The 17,921-nt window shown below is 30.4% G+C and overlaps 4 protein-coding genes across 7 annotated transcripts; 2 read left to right on the top strand and 2 right to left on the bottom strand.

Moving 5' to 3' along the window:
• Positions 1 to 822: 822 nt before the first annotated feature.
• On the top strand, positions 823 to 3,852 carry LOC126927246 (ubiquitin-conjugating enzyme E2 variant 2). 2 transcript variants are annotated; one of them, XM_050743516.1, is made up of 4 exons: positions 823 to 1,080; positions 1,509 to 1,651; positions 1,909 to 2,034; positions 2,099 to 3,852. In XM_050743516.1, the coding sequence occupies exons 1-4, from the start codon at positions 1,056 to 1,058 to the stop codon at positions 2,237 to 2,239; spliced, it is 435 nt and encodes a 144-aa protein (XP_050599473.1). In that variant the 5' UTR covers positions 823 to 1,055; the 3' UTR covers positions 2,240 to 3,852. The 2 variants fall into 2 exon arrangements, with proteins under 2 accessions (XP_050599473.1, XP_050599474.1); XM_050743517.1 differs by lacking the exon at positions 823 to 1,080 and adding an exon at positions 1,160 to 1,391.
• An 82-nt stretch (positions 3,853 to 3,934) lies between these two features.
• LOC126927138 (cytochrome c1, heme protein, mitochondrial) lies at positions 3,935 to 6,665 on the bottom strand. The gene is made up of 9 exons (XM_050743469.1): positions 6,562 to 6,665; positions 6,299 to 6,415; positions 5,682 to 5,732; positions 5,283 to 5,431; positions 5,086 to 5,218; positions 4,793 to 4,957; positions 4,541 to 4,654; positions 4,341 to 4,475; positions 3,935 to 4,255 (listed from the first exon to the last, which is right to left on the bottom strand). The coding sequence occupies exons 2-9, from the start codon at positions 6,368 to 6,370 to the stop codon at positions 4,142 to 4,144; spliced, it is 933 nt and encodes a 310-aa protein (XP_050599426.1). The 5' UTR covers positions 6,371 to 6,415; positions 6,562 to 6,665; the 3' UTR covers positions 3,935 to 4,141.
• A 293-nt stretch (positions 6,666 to 6,958) lies between these two features.
• On the top strand, positions 6,959 to 12,828 carry LOC126927055 (protein LSM14 homolog A). Of its 2 annotated transcripts, none has more exons than XM_050743423.1 (7): positions 6,959 to 7,173; positions 8,214 to 8,368; positions 8,506 to 8,692; positions 9,814 to 10,021; positions 10,139 to 10,420; positions 10,693 to 10,872; positions 10,962 to 12,828. In XM_050743423.1, exons 1-7 carry the CDS (start codon positions 7,053 to 7,055, stop codon positions 11,263 to 11,265), a joined length of 1,437 nt encoding a protein of 478 aa, XP_050599380.1. In that variant the 5' UTR covers positions 6,959 to 7,052; the 3' UTR covers positions 11,266 to 12,828. The 2 variants fall into 2 exon arrangements, with proteins under 2 accessions (XP_050599380.1, XP_050599369.1); XM_050743412.1 differs by having other exon boundaries at positions 8,506 to 8,797.
• Positions 12,829 to 13,005: 177 nt separating this feature from the next.
• On the bottom strand, positions 13,006 to 15,809 carry LOC126927111 (15-hydroxyprostaglandin dehydrogenase [NAD(+)]-like). 2 transcript variants are annotated; one of them, XM_050743453.1, is made up of 7 exons: positions 15,649 to 15,809; positions 15,046 to 15,191; positions 14,838 to 14,964; positions 14,477 to 14,583; positions 14,224 to 14,424; positions 13,720 to 13,874; positions 13,006 to 13,632 (listed from the first exon to the last, which is right to left on the bottom strand). In XM_050743453.1, exons 1-7 carry the CDS (start codon positions 15,650 to 15,652, stop codon positions 13,398 to 13,400), a joined length of 975 nt encoding a protein of 324 aa, XP_050599410.1. In that variant the 5' UTR covers positions 15,653 to 15,809; the 3' UTR covers positions 13,006 to 13,397. The 2 variants fall into 2 exon arrangements, with proteins under 2 accessions (XP_050599410.1, XP_050599418.1); XM_050743461.1 differs by having other exon boundaries at positions 14,224 to 14,397.
• Positions 15,810 to 17,921: the final 2,112 nt, after the last annotated feature.

Here is a 17,921-nt window from a genome sequence, read left to right as displayed (position 1 = left end):
GAATTTAGCTAATTACCATCTGGGTACAAGTAAACAATTAGCAGGAGATTATTCTACATGCAAAAATAAATGAAAAAAGTAAAATAACACTTTTCTGTTTAAGACCTTGTTTTCAAAAAATTAAAATTTGAATGTGTTTAGTTAAGAATAGACCTGGTATACGTGTACTTCATCGATTTTCAAATTTTATTTTCACAGAAACGAAACGACCCATGAAGAAATTTTGTTCTATATTTTCGACTTACCACTTACATATTTTCATACGTAGACTAACCTCCTCTCTAACCCGGAATTAACCAAGTTCAAGTACATGTATGTACTCGATAAATTTTCAAACTCGATTTTCTCGAAAACGAAATATACATAAAAAACAAGTCTCAAATAAAAAAAATTTATTCTGTATTTCCGACTTACTTTTTCATGTAGAATCATGCCTACCTATCTTATTTATACCATTAATACTGAAACATCTTGTATAAATTGTAATTTGAATATAAGCATCGACCTATGAGATTTTATAAAAAAATTTCGATTAAAAAATTTGTAGATAATCTTCTTTATAACAAAAATCATGATTAATATATATCAATACTGTATCATTTTCTTTACATTTTTTATAGAAAATAATTTATATCAGTAGAAGGAATAAAATTCGTTTAAAATGATTGAACTGTCAAATTTTGTAATGTTACAATCATATGATTATAAATATCATAAATGTTGTGTTTCTAAATTTGGAAAATGAGAAAAATTGTCTTAGAGTTTGTAAAAACAACGATAATAATTACAAAATATGGAACTTATGATGCGATAATCCCGTCTAGAAAGTGAATAGTCTGTGGAAACAGACAACCTCACGGAGGTTGGCTGAATTTTCGCAAAGTGAATTTCACTTGAATATTAGGTATTATTTTCTTCGTCTTAGCTTTGGGTGATGAAAGATTCGCATTATAGTTGAATCGTATATTCTAAAGTGAATTCGTTTCGGGTGCATTATTTGGTGTTATTTGCTATTCTTTAGAAAAATATACAGCGCTTCATAAAAATAAGATATCATGGCGGTACCTACTACCGGTGTAGGTAAGTATTTTATGTCTGTTTTACGGACCAAAGATGGGAACAACAAGTAGGTCTCGTACTTTTACAAATTTCAAGAGTTAAGGTTAATAAATGATATAAATAAAATATCGTTATGAAAATTACATCTACGAAATTTCGGTAAAATACAAGAGCAGACGTGTAATGTTATAATAAGTTATCACGCACAGTAAACGTGTATAAAACTAATCAATGATTCGTCAACGTTTCAAAAATATCAGTATTATTTTGTTTTTTTCATATATATAAAATTATATATATTGGCGAGGAGATTATGAAAATATGAACAAGAGGCAAGTTACACTATGTCTAAAATCACAGAGTCATAACCTGTATTTGTTTCACTGGTTTTAATTACTAACATTTCACTCATAGTTCCGTGGAAGATAACTTTAGTTTTATGTTTTTAGTTGTGCCTCGAAACTTTCGTTTATTAGAAGAATTAGAACAAGGTCAAAAAGGTGTAGGTGATGGTACAATCAGTTGGGGCTTGGAAAACGATGATGACATGACTCTTACGCATTGGACTGGAATGATAATTGGACCACCTAGAGTAATTTTTTCTAAGTTTTTAATCCTACTTCAATAAATTAATTTCAGTTATATTATTTTAATTATCTATGGAATATCTTTTTTGTTATTCTAAAATCTTTTCATGAATTTGTATTGTATAAATATAAATCAGAGAATTAACTGTGTTGAAAGTAAAATAAAATTAATAAAGCTGATAACTGTTATTATTAATAACAGGAAAATATTTTAATATCACTAACCAAATATGTTACTTATATAGTATATGACATTTTTTAGACACCATATGAAAATAGGATGTATAGTTTGAAAATTGATTGTGGTCAGAGATATCCAGATGATGCTCCCAATGTAAGATTTTTAAGCAGGATCAATATGAATTGTATCAACAGCACTACTGGTGCAGTAAGTATCATTTTTTCTCAGTTTCAATGAAATAGGAATATGTATTTGATTTTAAATTTTATAGGTTGATAACCGCAGTGTACCAGTACTTGCAAAATGGCAACGAGAATATACAATTAAAACAGTTCTTCAAGAACTTCGCCGTTTAATGACTTTGAAAGAAAATATGAAATTGTCTCAGCCTCCAGAAGGTAGCACTTTTTAGCCTAACCACATGTAAACACAACACCTCTTCCTTTCTGCGGTAGCATGGGGCGAGATACAATAAAGGTACCAAATAATATTGAATGGGTGCCGAATAAAGACATATACTAAGAAGTGACATCTGTATAAAAAAAAGCAAGGGGGATGATAACTATAAAAGTTGATTCAGTGTTTTCAATTTAGTAAAACATTTACTTACAAAATTCATAAATCATTTACTACTTATTATTTCTTAAATATGAAGCATATTTCATATATATATATAACATAACATATATATACTTGTATGATATATATATATGTTCATATGTGTAAAATTATTATTTTCATTTTAATATTTTAAAACCATGCACACATATTTAATTTAAGGAAATGCTGTTTCAGCTTTTTAAGTTAATACGATCTAAAACAAAAGTCATATTTTGATTCTTAAAACTGGAAACACAGACTGTGTAATAAAAGTAATAATCACTAAGAATAACTTATGCCTTCAAAGTTTTTTAAATGAAACAAAATTGCCTGAATGACATTTCAGTTTGTGCATAAGTGCCATTTCATGATTTGTGGAGGTGTCTCAGTAATTACTATTGTAGACAATTCTAAATTTTAATAATTTATATTTCTGTGTGCTCATTTTTATCAAGCCTTACTTTATTTCTTCTCTGTTAGTTGTTATTAAGATTTTAGCAAATAGCAGGTTGTTGAGATCAATATTTAATGTAATAATGTGCCTTTTTGTGCAAGTAGCATAAAAGTGAGCATATATTGAGCGTATTTGGTTGAGACATCATCCAAGAACGGCCTCTTATTCTATAAAAAAAAGTATTTCTTAACTGATAAACAAATTATGTTACAATTGAAAATATAAAGTAATAACTTGATTTGTAATAACATGTGGTTAATGGTATAGTGTTTTGCATCATTGTATACATCAATTTATGAAGCATTAGATTAAAAATGCTTAACTTTCCATATATTCCACTATTTATATATTAGAAATATATTTTCAGTTTCTTCTTATCATTATAGTGCAGATATAGTGCAAACATGTATTATTTACTCTTTGATCAAAGCTTCATAATTGATGTATTAATAAAATCATACTTAACTTTTAATAAATATCCAAAGTACCATAAGTAGTTTTTCAATGATTAGGGAACCAGGTCTGAATGCTAGTGTAATTCTATCATGAATTGCCATGAACTATACCGTTCCCATAAAGTTGTATACAGAGGGGAAGAAAAGTTTTCCATAATTATGTTACATTTTAGAAAAAAAGAGAGAGAAATATAATCATAAATTATTTCAAACATAATATAATTTTTTGAAATTTTATTGTCCAAATTGTAGAGATGTTGATCCTTACTTTTAAAGTAAATCCAAACCAAAGTATGAGATTTTTAACACAAGTCCACATTTATCGTGTAATATTATTAAATTCTCAACTACCTGAAACATTATACATACCTCTTCATTAGCTTTGCATTTCAGTATTACACTATAAGTAATGTAATAGTGTAATCCAATTCATACTAATACAAATATTAAATAATTATTACTCCATGTCGATGAAGTCAAGCTTAAAAAAAAAAAATAAACAAATTTCTTTAGAAATTATCTTTAAATCATTTTTTCATTCCTTCTAATATTTATATTTAGGAAATTTTTTTGTTTAGGCAATGAATATATAATTAAATAAGTTTAACAATTTATTTCAATCTGACGATGACATTGATTGTAGTTATATGTACAAGGCAATTGACGTATTAAATAAACGTTTACAGTTCCGTGCAATTATGTTTCTGCAACGTTCAAACAAGGTATAAAACTACATTCCAATATTGGAACCTAACATCGTCGGATCATTTTCGTCGAGCTAATATAGCTTTATAAGTGCAAGGTATTACTGTCGTTTATATCTCGGGGTGAAAAGTATTTTAGTATTTTTCAGAGTTGCCCATTTTAGTCTCTTCCAATATATGACTAGTGGTAATGCTATTGCACCCAAACCAAGAACCTGCAAACGAGTAATAATTATGTAATTTTTAGATTAATAATAATTGGATATATTTCAACAAATATATATTAATATAAATTATTACCTTGATAGTCATTTTCTTTCTTTCATCATATTCAAAATTTGATGTCCACATAAGAAATTCAACAACATCTTTTGCTACTTGAGAAGCAGATGCAGGAGTGCCATCTGTATATTCTAACACTTCATCATAGATAATCTAAAATATTATACAATTAATTTAGGAATCAATTTTATGTAAGTATCTTAATTACACTGACTTACTTGTGGCATACCAACAGCTCCATTAACGAAGTAAGGATTAAAATATTGACCCTCTCTTATAGTAACGCCAGCTGGTGCATCACAGTACCCAGTTAACAATGAAAATATATAATTCTAGAATGTAAAGTATGATTCATGTTTAAAAATACTCTACTTCTAGAATATTAATAATTTGTTTCAAATAAAATTGATAAAACGTATATAACATTCAATTTAGAAATTATGTAAGAAAATTTAATTTAATCAATTTACCTCTCCATTATGTGATGCATTAACAATGTATGTTAGGTCTGGTGGATAGGCACCATTATTTGCTGCTCTAGCAGCTTCTTCATTTGGATATGGAGATGGTATAATATCAGATAATTTACCAGGACGCATGAAATAAGCTCCTGTATCATCAGGACCATCTTGAACCTATATTAGCAAATATATTCCTCAACGTATATTTTATTAATATTGTGCAATTAGCTTATTAATTTTTATTCCATGTTATTTATATCTTTATACGTTTAACACTACTTTAACTGTCTAAAAGTATTTACCTGATATTCTTCTGCAATAGCTTTTACTTCTTCCTCTGTATGTGTAACACCCACAAGATGGCGAAAAGCCATAAATTGTAGACTATGACAGGCTGAACATACATTTTTATATACTTCCCAACCTCGTCGGAGACTAAATAACAAAAAATATATATATTTAAAACTTACTGGTTACCTTTTATAATACTTTTAAATACCTTTTATGATCTAGTGAAGAAAACATTCCATAGAAACCCCATTTGTATGTTGGTGCATGTGCCACCTGATCAAAAGCTTTTACAGATTGATCCAAAGCATAAATTAATGCACTAATACCTCCAGCTGTTACTCCTAAACATGCTAACAGCTGTAATTATTTTAATTATATAAGTATTTTAAAATGTATCTTTATATTTCATATATGTATATATATATGTGAGATATATATTATGATATTTAAATTATCTAAAACTTACTACAAAAATGTATATATATATATATATATATACATATATATGTATATGTACTCATATATTCAGTCAATTTATACTTTATTGGTTGTACATTAGGAATAAGGATAGGGATGCATCTTCAATTGATTAGACAAATACACATACCACTTTTCTACCTTTAGACCACTGGTTTGCAGTAGAGAAATTATGCACCTGCTAAATTAAAATTTAAATATCAAATAGAGTTTTCAACCTGCAATACAATATTTTTTATTTTAAACTTAATCAAATATATAACATATTTTGAAGTAGTAGATATTGACAACTATTTTATACTAATTTTGCTATTATCTGTTTTAATTTGTTATGAAAAATATATAGTTATTTAAATAATGTAATATTTCAAGTACTTTAAGTTATAAATTTGATTTTCTGAAGCTACCCACATAATTTTGAGATATGTTTGGTCACAGCAACATCACAATTTTCTATGCTGATAACTATTACATAACATCGAATAAAATGTCTTCAAAATCTTGTTGAATTTATTATCCTGTTATAAAACATGCTTAATTAGAATTGTAAAGGTAACAGACGATACAAAATTAAAGTATTTTCTAAGAAAAATGTCATAGCAGCCGACAAGCTGTATAGTTCGTCAAGAGATTCGTATTAGTTTCAATACATCAATATTATAAGAATGATAGGCAAATAAAGAATCATATTTTTCGAATAGACATATTAATATATCTAAAAACAGTTGACACTTTTAAATTACATACCTGGTTAAATAATGTTCCATAATTCGGTTTCAAAAGACCGAATTTACAAACCCGACCCAATGAAGCCGCCATGTTGGCCAGAGGTACAATGTGCAAGATTCTTAGTCAATTAAATATCTGTACAATAAATAGATTATATGCTAGTGGAACAATAACTGCTCATATCGATTAAATTTTCTTATTGTCACACATAATTCTTGCATGCATTCACAAACTTTGTTCAGAAAGGAAAGGCATACATTCAAAAGCCGTAGGGTACTTACACAACTTTTAATATCTAAGGCGACTTTAATCAAGGATACCAATATAGTAAGATCAACTTTTAAACGGTTCTATCAGATATCTTTTTCTTTCATGTACAATGTTTTTTTTCTACAAATATAATAAGCATAAGCAATGCGTTTTCTTAGGTTTCGAAGATAACAATGTTTAATTTATAGCCACGAGTTATTTAAAACTCGTTTCAAATCGTTTATGGGTACATAATATATCGTACGAATAAAATATTTATTTACTTTTTTCGGTAATATCTTGTTGCTTTCTATTTTTAATATTTTATTTATTTTTCAACTTGATTACATTTGAAATTTGTAAACTATTTGTAAATATATAGGGGGTGTGGCGCATGCGCAATTTCTGTTGGTAGACTTGGCAGTTCGCTGTCGACCATTGGTGTCAGCTGGTGGTTTCGTCAGATGGTATCGTGAATCCTGTAATATCACATCGATCACCGTGCAGAGGAAGGAGATTCAAGATGAGCGGAGGAATGCCAGAATTGGGCTCAAAGATTAGTTTAATATCGAAAGCAGATATTCGTTATGAGGGGCGACTTTTTACTGTTGATCCTCAAGAATGTACGATTGCTCTAGCTAATGGTGAGTCTGAAATCAAGATGGATACCGAAATCAGTTTTGCCGCTGTTTCATTTCCCGGCTATCTTGTTGTAATAAGCGTCATCCTTCATATTCGACTATCTTTTCGTTTTACCTCCCTGTGTCCCGTTTACGTATCTTCTACAAAGATTTCATGATTCTTGTGTATTTGTTGTATTTGAAAACATTTGTGGAACAGTCGGTATTTGATTCATCCGGTAAAACTTTGATGCAAAACAACCGGGGTCACCCGTCACTTATAACGGGTGTTTTGTACTGAATTTGAATGTATACTTCGAAATTTACTCAATTATTTGACATACTTTTACTTCTAATAAATATATCAAACGTTCACACAGCACTTTTAAATTTGTAACAAATTATACTTAGATACAAAAAAGTAGAAACAAATCTGTGTCAGATAATATTATTCAAATGAGTAGTTGTACATTTTATTTTGTATTTCAGAGCAATAATTAAAATTTTAGGAGATCTTACATAATAAGCACATATTTAATTTTGTAATATTTCTTTATTTAATGTTACTATGTTGAACTTTCTTCCTATAGCTTTAAATTGAAATTGAAGAAACAAATAGAATTTAAATCATAGAATATCTATTTGATTCAATATTTAGGATTCAATATTTTCAATGATAATATAACTGCTATTATGTTTACGTGGAGTTTGAAAGCCGTTACTTATAATCTACCATTGTATGGGATGTTTGTGTTCTATACTTGCCCTGTTTATGTCTTATGTCCTTCCTTTTTTCTGTCATATTACAGAGCTGTTCTAATAAATCGTTAAAATTTAAATTGTATGATATTGGTTTCAATTTATTCATATTATTGAATTTTAATTTTCATCTATATTATTATATTAGATAGTGCATATCTTCATTTTATATTTAATTTTATAATTATGTAATTATGACAATTACTTTTGAAATTAATTAATATTAAAAATGTAATAAATGAATATCTTATTTCATTTATTTCATTCTTTAAAATATGTAATATTTTATTTTTTTCACAATATAGTACGTTCTTTTGGCACTGAAGATAGAGAAACTCAACTTCCAGTGGCTCCACAAAATCAAGTATATGAATATATTCTATTCCGTGGTTCAGATATTAAAGATATTAGAGTTGTCAACAACGTCAGTTCTATTCCAAATGATCCAGCCATTGTGCAGGTAATTATAACTTATGTATTTTTCTCTTTTAATATTTTCCAAATGAAATTTTAATAGGCAATACTAAACTTAAATAATAAAGTGTAGGTCAGTATTATCTATAATGCTGATTGCTAAATAATTTTGGTTATTTATAGATGACGGTACAACCGTCTATGAGCCAGCAATCATACCAGCCACAACCTAGTTATGCTCATCCAATGATGGGTCCAATGGGTGGACAATATGGAACACCCTATGGCATGACAATGGGCACCATGGGACCTGTAATGGGAATGCCAACTTCTGCTAGAGATCCTCGTGGACCAATAAATAAACAGCCAAGTGAGTTGAGCTTGGGCTCTGCTGAACCCAAGGCCATCTCTATCCCAAACTCACTACCGACGGACAATGACAACCCATTACCAAAAGACCAATCTCTGGAAGATGGTAAACTGTTTTTGCTATGAACTATCCCTTGCCAATGGCATGCTTGCTGCTTCTCTGGTAATGCTTGCTAACTTCACTTGTAATATTATTGTTTTTTTTTCTTTGTTTTATTGTGTTTCTTCTTTTAATTGCTTATCAATCATTGCTTATGCTGTGTGACATACATTTTTATTATGACTTGATTTGCATTTGAATTTTATATTGTCAATCTTTTTGAGTGATTTTGATTGAATGCTTTGAGTGCATTTGATTTCTTATCTATTAATATTTTTATACATATATAAGAATATATGTATAGTTATTTATTACAAATTTTTAATATTATTTTGATATAATGTTTTGTTTAATATTATCTGTTATAATAATTATGCTTTTATATTAATGTTTGCTTTCTTATGTTAGTAGTTAATTCATACTGTTAATTTTTAAAAATATTTAAGCAATAACAAACAATTTAACGTTATTTACATTATTACTTAATGTGTATAATTTTTTAAGTTAAGACAAATATTTCATATTATATTGGCAATAAATATTTAAGATAATAAAATAATAGTATTCCAGTTTCAATATTTGAATTGATTTGTTGATATATTTGTGACTTATAAGATATATTTATATGCACATGAGTTTTGATAGCTTTTTATATTTTGACAATGCATGACAATTTCTTTATTGCATTTATAATTTATAATTTTACCTTAAGAATATGCATTTGATTTTCATTTAAATAGCGTTAGAAGCATTATGCACTAGCAAGTAACATGATAGCAAGAACAGTTGAAATTTCAGGTAGAAATCGTTTTATAAGATTAGTTTTTACGCAATGTATGTTTAATGTAGTACTTTGCAATCATACTTCAATTAGAGCTAGAATTGGAAATTTAATACATATTTTAAATATTCCATATATTATATCATGTTTAAATAAATATTTGACCTTGAAATTCTTATTCGTGGTATTGCTCACATGGTATAGGATATAACATGCATGTTTATCCACCTTACTTTCACAGGTGTATTAGATCTGATTAGTGGAGGTTCACGATCAACAACTCCAACTTCTTCTTTATTGACACGAAAAAGTCCAACTATGGATCAGGGTATCCAGGTGGGTCATCAACAACAACAGCAGCAGCAACAACAGCAGAGTGGAAATGTTGGCAAGCTTGGTGAAAAAACAAATATGCGAAGTATTCAATCTGCTCGGCGCGATCACGATAGGTAATAAATATTACAATATATCTATATTTGAACGTTACAGAACTAAACTTTAATTAAATCAATTTAAATTAACTGTTATTAGTATTCCTAGATACATTTATATATTCTTATCTTCAGCCATAGCGGCAATAAAACGGGAGGCACTGTATCGCAATATAACGAAGGAAAGCGCGATACAATGAAACAAGATGGTCAACTGCAAGGACAAGGTAGTCATAATCAAGGTGGTCGAGGAAATCGTGGTGGATGGATGAATCGTGGAAATATGCGCGGAAGAGGAAGAGGTCGCGGTGGTTTTAGAAATCAGCCTGGTAATGCTGGTGCCAAACCCAAGAATACACTGAAATTCGATAATGATTATGACTTCGAACAAGCCAATACTGAGTTTGAGGAATTGAGGTATGTATTCTAGATAAACACATACATATATATGTAGTATATAGCATGGTACTGCCGGGTTCCTTTCAAGTATGTTTGAAACGACGTATGTGGATACCATGCAAGATCAACGATATGCGTCTTTAAAACAATATATTTTTATTATAATATCCTTTGCTTACGCAACGCATCAACATATCCATTATCTGTAGACTATAGATAGATATAAACTTGTCTACTTAAAAGATAATTGAAAATGAATTAAGATTTACTTCTTGTATGATGCATTTTAGATCTCAGTTAGCAAAAACGAAAATTGATGCTGGTGCTGATAACGAAAAGAAGGATGATAGTGGTAACGAAACAGGAGCCGGTGAAGGAGAACCCGAGGAAGAACCTGAGATAGTTCATTATGACAAGTCAAAATCTTTCTTCGATAATATCAGTTGTGAAGCTGTTGAGAGGAGTAAAGGGTAAGTTGACGAATTTTCAATTTAATAATATATAGTTTAAAGTTTTATGATTACGATTTATATAAAATAATAATTTTTTGTTATTTCAGACGATTCCAACGTACGGACTGGAGGACAGAGCGTAAATTGAACTCTGAAACATTTGGTGTAGCGTCAACGAGACGTGGTGGTTTTCGTGGACGCGGTTACTATAATCGTGGAATGGGAGGCATGTATCGAGGTGGTGGTGGTGCAGGTGGTTCTGGCTTCCGAGGTGGTTATAGAGGTTCCAGAGGTGGGAATCGTAAACCCGCTAATCAACAGCAACAGAATAATCCTGGCAGTCAAAATCGTACGACCAACGAACAATCTACTACTCAGTCGCAGCAGAATAGTCGCGTTGTATCTTTTTGAATGAACAATGCACTATTATATGTATAAGTATTCACTCTAGATTAAGATTTTTACGATACATGCTCTGCCCTTATGGACTGATTTGAATCGAGTCTAAAATGGATTCAATGACTCAAAAGAACAAAAGAAAAAAGGAAAGAAGTTATTTAAGAGAACTTTACCGTGAATTTTTTGAATTGTCATGCAGGAACATAGGAAACTAATCAATGCTTTGCAGATCCTGCGTTTAGAGTTTCTGGACAAATAATCTTGTTGTTACAAGTAGTTAATTTTCGAAAACTCGATATTCAAAGCCATTATGTCCTACGAATTAAGGAATCGTCGAATGCTTCTGAATGTAATTAAGTACAATACACGCCAGACGGTAGAATATTTGCAAAGGAATGTATACAAAGCAACAAGTTTTAAATTTTCTGTTAATCTTTTTTTTTGAACATTATTAATTTATTCGACAAGCATGCAACTACGATTAAGTGAACAATAAGAATGTAATGGAAACTTTTGTAATACAACGTAAAAGAGTAGCACGAAACGATTTCAAGAAAGATGGCGAAGACGAAGAAGAAGATGACTAATTAATTTTTCGCGTTGCATGTGTTGCGATGTTTTTGAAACGAAACACATAAAAAACTAACTGTTCTTTACAAATTTTTTGTGAGTAAAAAAATGAAACAAAGGAAGATTAGAAAAGGAGGAAATGGAGGAATATGCATAAAATTGCAGAGTAGAGTAGGACAACATATTATGGTTATTTGGAACAGTCAAAACTTTATTTATTTATAATGACCGTGTATGCGAATTAAGCTGGAATAATTATTTTACTCACATATTTACGAGGGGGTTTTGATTTTCGAACAGGAACGTTGAATTGTTCCTTATATAAAGAAAAAAAGAAAAAAAAAGATTGATTTTGTATGATTCATAGAGATACGCGTGCGCATGCGAAGCCGAATCGTACATCGATTGTATTGACTATTAGTTTTTGAAATATTGAACGTAGTATGCTAGTGAAAGAGAAAATGTGAGTGCGAATGCCTTCTTGTAATTCGACTGCGTTTAATAGCTCCGAATTTCGAAGAAATCGTTTGATGTACGAGAACGTTCTCGCGCTGATCGCGGATAACATTGCGAGAGTAAGACTCTAAAAACATGATAATGTCCTTAACGATATAAGACGCAAACAAAAAACAAAGGCAGAATAGGTATATTATTTGCGACTGTTATTTTCTTATGGCTCATATGGAGTCCCAAGCGTATACAAATATATACATACATAACATGAGATTTAGTTACATATAAATCGAAAATCTCCATAAGCTACCAGTAAAGTTGCAAAGTAAAGTAAAACTACAAAAAAATTATAAAGCATATATGAATAAAGATAAGTAAAATAAGAAGGAATATGGGGAAAGAAAAAATATAACTTTTAAGTTTTATGCATTGCGTGTGTGAAGAAATGCACAGTACATGCGGTTTTCCGATGAAGAATTTTTGTTTTGTACAGCGGATATTGCGATTCCCAATGCTGAATAATGCTGAAGTAATAAAATAATGTTTGTTGTACTCTTTAAGCCCACTAATTATTTCGAGAGATTTGTTCGTAAAATACTTGTCAATTATCATTGCGTTTTTCGTACTGAATAAACAAATTGCTTGTCAAAAAAGAGAAATGATAACATGAAAAAGCACTTGTAAATTGACATTATTGAACAAAGGTTGAAGAAATAAAAAAAGACTTGATCATATTACAAAACAAATATCATTATTGTCAACAATTGTAATTATTTAAAAAACCTTTTAAATATGGTCACGTTGATTTTATGTACAAAACATTGAGTATATATGTATGACTATCTGTATAAATACTTAATATTGTATTAATGACTAACAAATACCAAGCAGTCTGCAGCTCGAACCTCTTTTCCTCAACAATTTTTCAAGTGATCGAAAAAGATACAATTTGATATTTTCCGTCGACCATCGACAAATTTTCCATTCAAAATTCTCCACGTATGTTACTACGAGGGACTTTTTCAGGCAAGACGACAACACATCGTAGTGGTCCCAGTCTGAATATCTTCTTGAATATCGCGGAAGATCATCATGATCAAAGATGTTTCGCCATCATGCCGTCAAGCGCAGGTCATCAGTCCTGTTCGTGTATTGTCACAGACTTCTCTAATTGGCCGACCTTTTGTAATTACCTTGGTCTCAGCCAGCGTGAAATTGTTTTTGTAAGTACGTCGCAAACTACGTGGATTTGGAACATAGACCTCATATGGAGACCGACCATTTTCAATCACCCATATGGTACCGGATTCTGCGATTCTCAATATTGACATTAGACCCTGAGCTACCACATACGGGCTAATTGTAAGAAAAAAAAGACAGATTTAGCAATGAAAATTAGTTCTGTTAATTTTCAAAGTAAAATTTTTATGGAAAAGAACTCACGTTTGTATCGACAGCTGTTCGAGATTTTTTACGAAGTCCGCTTTCATAACACGAGAAAGTAATCTGTTTGGACTGTTCACTGTGAGGGCAGTTTCTGTCAGACCAGGACACAGAGTTATCACACGAACACCAGTCTTTTCGTACTGGCAAGAATCCTAAAGTAGATTTACATTAGTTTTTTTATTTAATCAAATTTGCAGTTTGTGATGTAGCGTGTTTTGTAGACTGATTATAATTCCTGAAGGAAAGCAAACGATATACGAAATAAAAAACAAATTAAGGTATTGAGAATGAATGATATTTAATGATAAATCAATTTTTTATACGTATTCAAGAATTATTGAGATAGAAGTTTGTTCTTTTTTCTTTTCCTTTTCTTTTATCATTTTTCTTTTTTCTTTTTTTTTATAATAACAACTAATAATAACAAATATTTTAACGATAGTACTTTTAAAACTACGAATTGTATATCATTCGATTAGTTGAGTCAAATAAATATCTTACCGCTAAAGATTGTGAAAGACCAATGATAGCATGTTTGGTGGCTGTGTAAATCGGAAGTTGAGCAGTGCTTTTAATATCTATATGTTGACTAATATTTACTAAAGTTCCTCCGTGTCCAAGTTGATCTCTGCTCAAATATTTGGCAGCCAGTAATGCGGTGCAAACCATTCCTCCCTGACACGATCGAGAAACAATAGAATACTTTTTGATTAAAACAAACGCAAATAAAAAATTAGAGTCCCTCATTACTTACAATATTAACCGCTATTTCTTTTTCCCATCGTCGTTCGTCCAAGATACCGGCATTATTTACAACAATATCGATATCGTTCATAAAATTCAAAGCTTCCTCAAAAGCGGCTGTAATTGAAAAACGAATAAAAATTAATATATAATAAAAAGGAAAAAAACACATGCAGGTAAGTTATAACATATATCATAATCAGTTGGTTTCTAAAATCAAAATATTTATGTTCTTTTTAGATCAAGGTCCAGTCAATCAGTCCGCATCTATCGTATATATTTTATCAGGTATATTTTAGAAACTCGTAAAAGCTTACTAACGTGTTATCTAATCAGTTATTGCTCTGTATGATACTGTATTTGATGCTCACCAGCCATAAGTTCGTAATTGGAGACATCGACGTGGATAAAGTGCACCTTTTTCTCCCCATAGGACTTTTCTACGCTCGATTCTATTCGCTTTCCGGTTTCAGCATCAATATCTAATATAGTTATTTTCTAAAAACCGATTTAATTTAAATGATAGAATACTTTTAACATTTGGTGTTATTTCTGGAATCGATTTACGAACACACTTACATTTGTACCGTGTTTCAAAAAATGATTCATAAACGCATTCCCTAAACCTGCAGCGCCGCCGGTGATGAGCACATTTTTTCCAGAAACCAGCCCATTTATCGCCTTCTCAGACGAGGAAGATCGTCTGCTTCTAGTGTCTTCATTCTCTGTAAAATTTACGCGTCATTAAACATATCATTTTACGTTTACGTAACAACTAAACTTTCATAAATAAGAGTTTTAATATTAGAATGTTCAAATGAAATATTTTAAAAGTATTGAAATATTCGAAGATGAAATTGCCACTTTAATAATGACACTTTATTGCGTGACAACTCGTTTCTTCTTCCATTTAATAATAGCTTTTTTCATATAAACAGAAAATATTCACCATATACTGAAAAATCAATTTAAGAAACCTTCGATTTAATTCAACCCAATTATTCAAAATTATTTAATTAACTAATTATCAAGAAAAATCAATTTGAAATTTATTAAGGCGAGAAATTTTAAGCAAAATAATAGCATCTTTTATTCATTTTTCAAACTGAAATCATACGAGTAAATGGTACTCTTCTTTATCTATTTTATTTATTCACTTTAAAAGTACGCTTTAAAACGTACCCATTTTTGTCTAAAGGAAATCGCAAGAGAATCGGACGCACGAGATAACGTTTACAAAGAATTAGAGGCCACAAGACGAGGTCAACGTGTCTCAGTATACTAAAGTTCGATCGGTCTTTGTCGATGGTATTTATAAGCCAAGTCTTGGATTTTTATCGTGGAGGATGTCCCGTGGTTAGATGGATAACAGGGACCGACTGTTTCTCTCCTCTCGTCGCTTCTATCCACGATGGATGACGACGAATCGCGAACAGTCGATAGCTTTTCTAATTAACCCTTCCCATCGAAAGTAATTAATTCAGCCGGGATCTCTTATCGTGCATTTACTGATCATTCGGAAAGGAATTTCAACGCAGTGGCGGCGTCTGCTCTCGCGATAAACCCAATTAAACTATGCTTCGATGACTGTAGCCTATCGATAAACAGGATTTCTTCTGTGTTGTATACGCAGTTTTAATCGTATGCGTCAGGTAAAAGATATGTCAGTGAATGATGTGCCAATAAGAATTTTAGTTAACTACAGTCGAAGGTAAAATTTTAGTTGAATTCGTTGTATTTTATTATTAATTTGGTAGTTATATTTCTGTATTACGGGTATAAATGTTTTGTAATGATATTTTGGATATCTTTCAAATTATTAATTTTGTTCTTTGATGTTTTTTAGGTTATGATGTAAACGTAAATTGATATTGTAATATAAAATTAGTATAATATTATTGTAGTAGTAGCAGATTTTTTTATTTATTAGGATTAGTAAAATTCAATATCTATACAGAAGTCTACACGTTAAATCGTGGATTCTATTGAAAATATATAAATTATCATAAATCCTTTTCAATTATCAAATTTTGTAGAAAGGTCTTGGAAAATTTAAAGTCACTAGAGGACTTGCAAAAGTGAAATTTATACATATACTTGGTATTATAAAATTTACATTTATATCCGTATTTAAATTACAATTATACGATACGAGCACACTATCTTCTCAAAGGCATTATAATTAAATTATAATAGTATATATACATATATATATATAAACAAGAGAGTATTTATGTTGCGATAATATTAATCATAATATTAATTATGATTAATTGATATTATGATTAATAATATTAATCATACTAATAAATATGATTAATTATAATATTAATAATAATAATCATAACAGTTTTAGAGATTAAATAAAATACGTTGCACATTTCTCACTAGATTCTTTATCGTACAGTTACATCATTCTTTCACAGGAATTTTGCGAGAATAGAAAAATTACGAAATAAACTGTTAAATGTAGGAATGTCGTGTGATATCGATGTTAGATTACTTCATGCGTGTTGTCGATTCTATAAATGCAATTATGGTGCAGTGATCTCGTGATATAAATTCTATGACCTATCCATCTCTCTTATACTATTGGTAATTCCCACAGATCACGGCGCCTATCCACTTTCCTCGATTCATCGTTGAACTTTGATGGACTGCGAAGGAAGGGCGATTAGGGGAAATCTCTTGTAAGTGCGTCATGTGATATTTTTTGATGTACTAAACTTCATTTATCGATGATTTTTTTCAATCTCTGACTTTACATTTGTTTGTTATACGAGAAGAAAAAGAAGCGAAAGGGAAAATCTGTAATACTGTCGGATCTTGATGACTCGAATCTCAAGGGGAGTGCGAAATCTTTCAGTCACCGAGATTTTGTTTTATCGAGTTTTTCAAGTAAGGTTTTCAAGAGGTTTAGGAAGAAAAATATGATAGTTTGTTACCGTTTGTACGTTGCAAGTACGTCTTTGATTATTAGTTTGCCTTAGGATTACTTTCCAATCTGATGAATTAAATTTGAGAATATTTTATATATCGCAATACAATATAAATATAACAGTTTTCTAAGGAAAGCGTTCAAATTAATTTTGCGACGAGTCAGTGTATCCTGACTTGTGGAGGTTTTTACAGCAGAACGGAAGTTCCTAAAGTTAGTCCTATAGAGTATAGAGGATCGAGTCATCAAGGTTCGACTGTATAATTCTTATTAAAATAAGCACAGAGGATAAAGTGACTTTTGAGAAGAATTACATTATTCTAAATTTCACTTTTCGCGATTATCTTCCTTTTTTATTCTTAGTTCGGTTTTTCTTCTCGTCGCAAAAGGCTGAAACTACCGTTTCGCCGGATATTGTTGGGTCTACAGCCTTGGAAAATATAGTTGCGCGGTGTCGTGTGGCGCGCAGCTGCGATAAAGTGTCGACGTACGCGCAGCTCGTGCTTCGAGGTCTGTT

Source organism: Bombus affinis, chromosome 2 (genome assembly GCF_024516045.1).
Source record: "Bombus affinis isolate iyBomAffi1 chromosome 2, iyBomAffi1.2, whole genome shotgun sequence".
Taxonomy (NCBI): Eukaryota; Metazoa; Arthropoda; class Insecta; order Hymenoptera; family Apidae; genus Bombus; species Bombus affinis.
Note: the sequence above shows the minus strand (reverse complement) of the source record. Positions and strands in the feature narration are given on the sequence as shown.

Coding starts and splice junctions, on each gene's coding strand:
- LOC126927111 (XM_050743453.1), bottom strand. Junction 14,965..15,045: donor TTTTGAAACACGGTACAAAT/GTAAGTGTGTTC, acceptor ATCGGTTTTTAG/AAAATAACTATATTAGATAT. Junction 13,875..14,223: donor GTCTTTCACAATCTTTAGCG/GTAAGATATTTA, acceptor AATCTACTTTAG/GATTCTTGCCAGTACGAAAA.
- LOC126927138 (XM_050743469.1), bottom strand. CDS start 6,370: ATGGCGGCTTCATTGGGTCGGGTTTGTAAATTCGGTCTTTTGAAACCG. Junction 5,432..5,681: donor GGTCTAAAGGTAGAAAAGTG/GTATGTGTATTT, acceptor AAATAATTACAG/CTGTTAGCATGTTTAGGAGT. Junction 5,219..5,282: donor TCTTCACTAGATCATAAAAG/GTATTTAAAAGT, acceptor TTTGTTATTTAG/TCTCCGACGAGGTTGGGAAG.
- LOC126927055 (XM_050743412.1), top strand. CDS start 7,053: ATGAGCGGAGGAATGCCAGAATTGGGCTCAAAGATTAGTTTAATATCG. Junction 10,022..10,138: donor GCTCGGCGCGATCACGATAG/GTAATAAATATT, acceptor TCTTATCTTCAG/CCATAGCGGCAATAAAACGG. Junction 10,873..10,961: donor GCTGTTGAGAGGAGTAAAGG/GTAAGTTGACGA, acceptor TTGTTATTTCAG/ACGATTCCAACGTACGGACT.
- LOC126927246 (XM_050743516.1), top strand. CDS start 1,056: ATGGCGGTACCTACTACCGGTGTAG. Junction 1,081..1,508: donor GGTACCTACTACCGGTGTAG/GTAAGTATTTTA, acceptor TTATGTTTTTAG/TTGTGCCTCGAAACTTTCGT. Junction 2,035..2,098: donor TCAACAGCACTACTGGTGCA/GTAAGTATCATT, acceptor TAAATTTTATAG/GTTGATAACCGCAGTGTACC.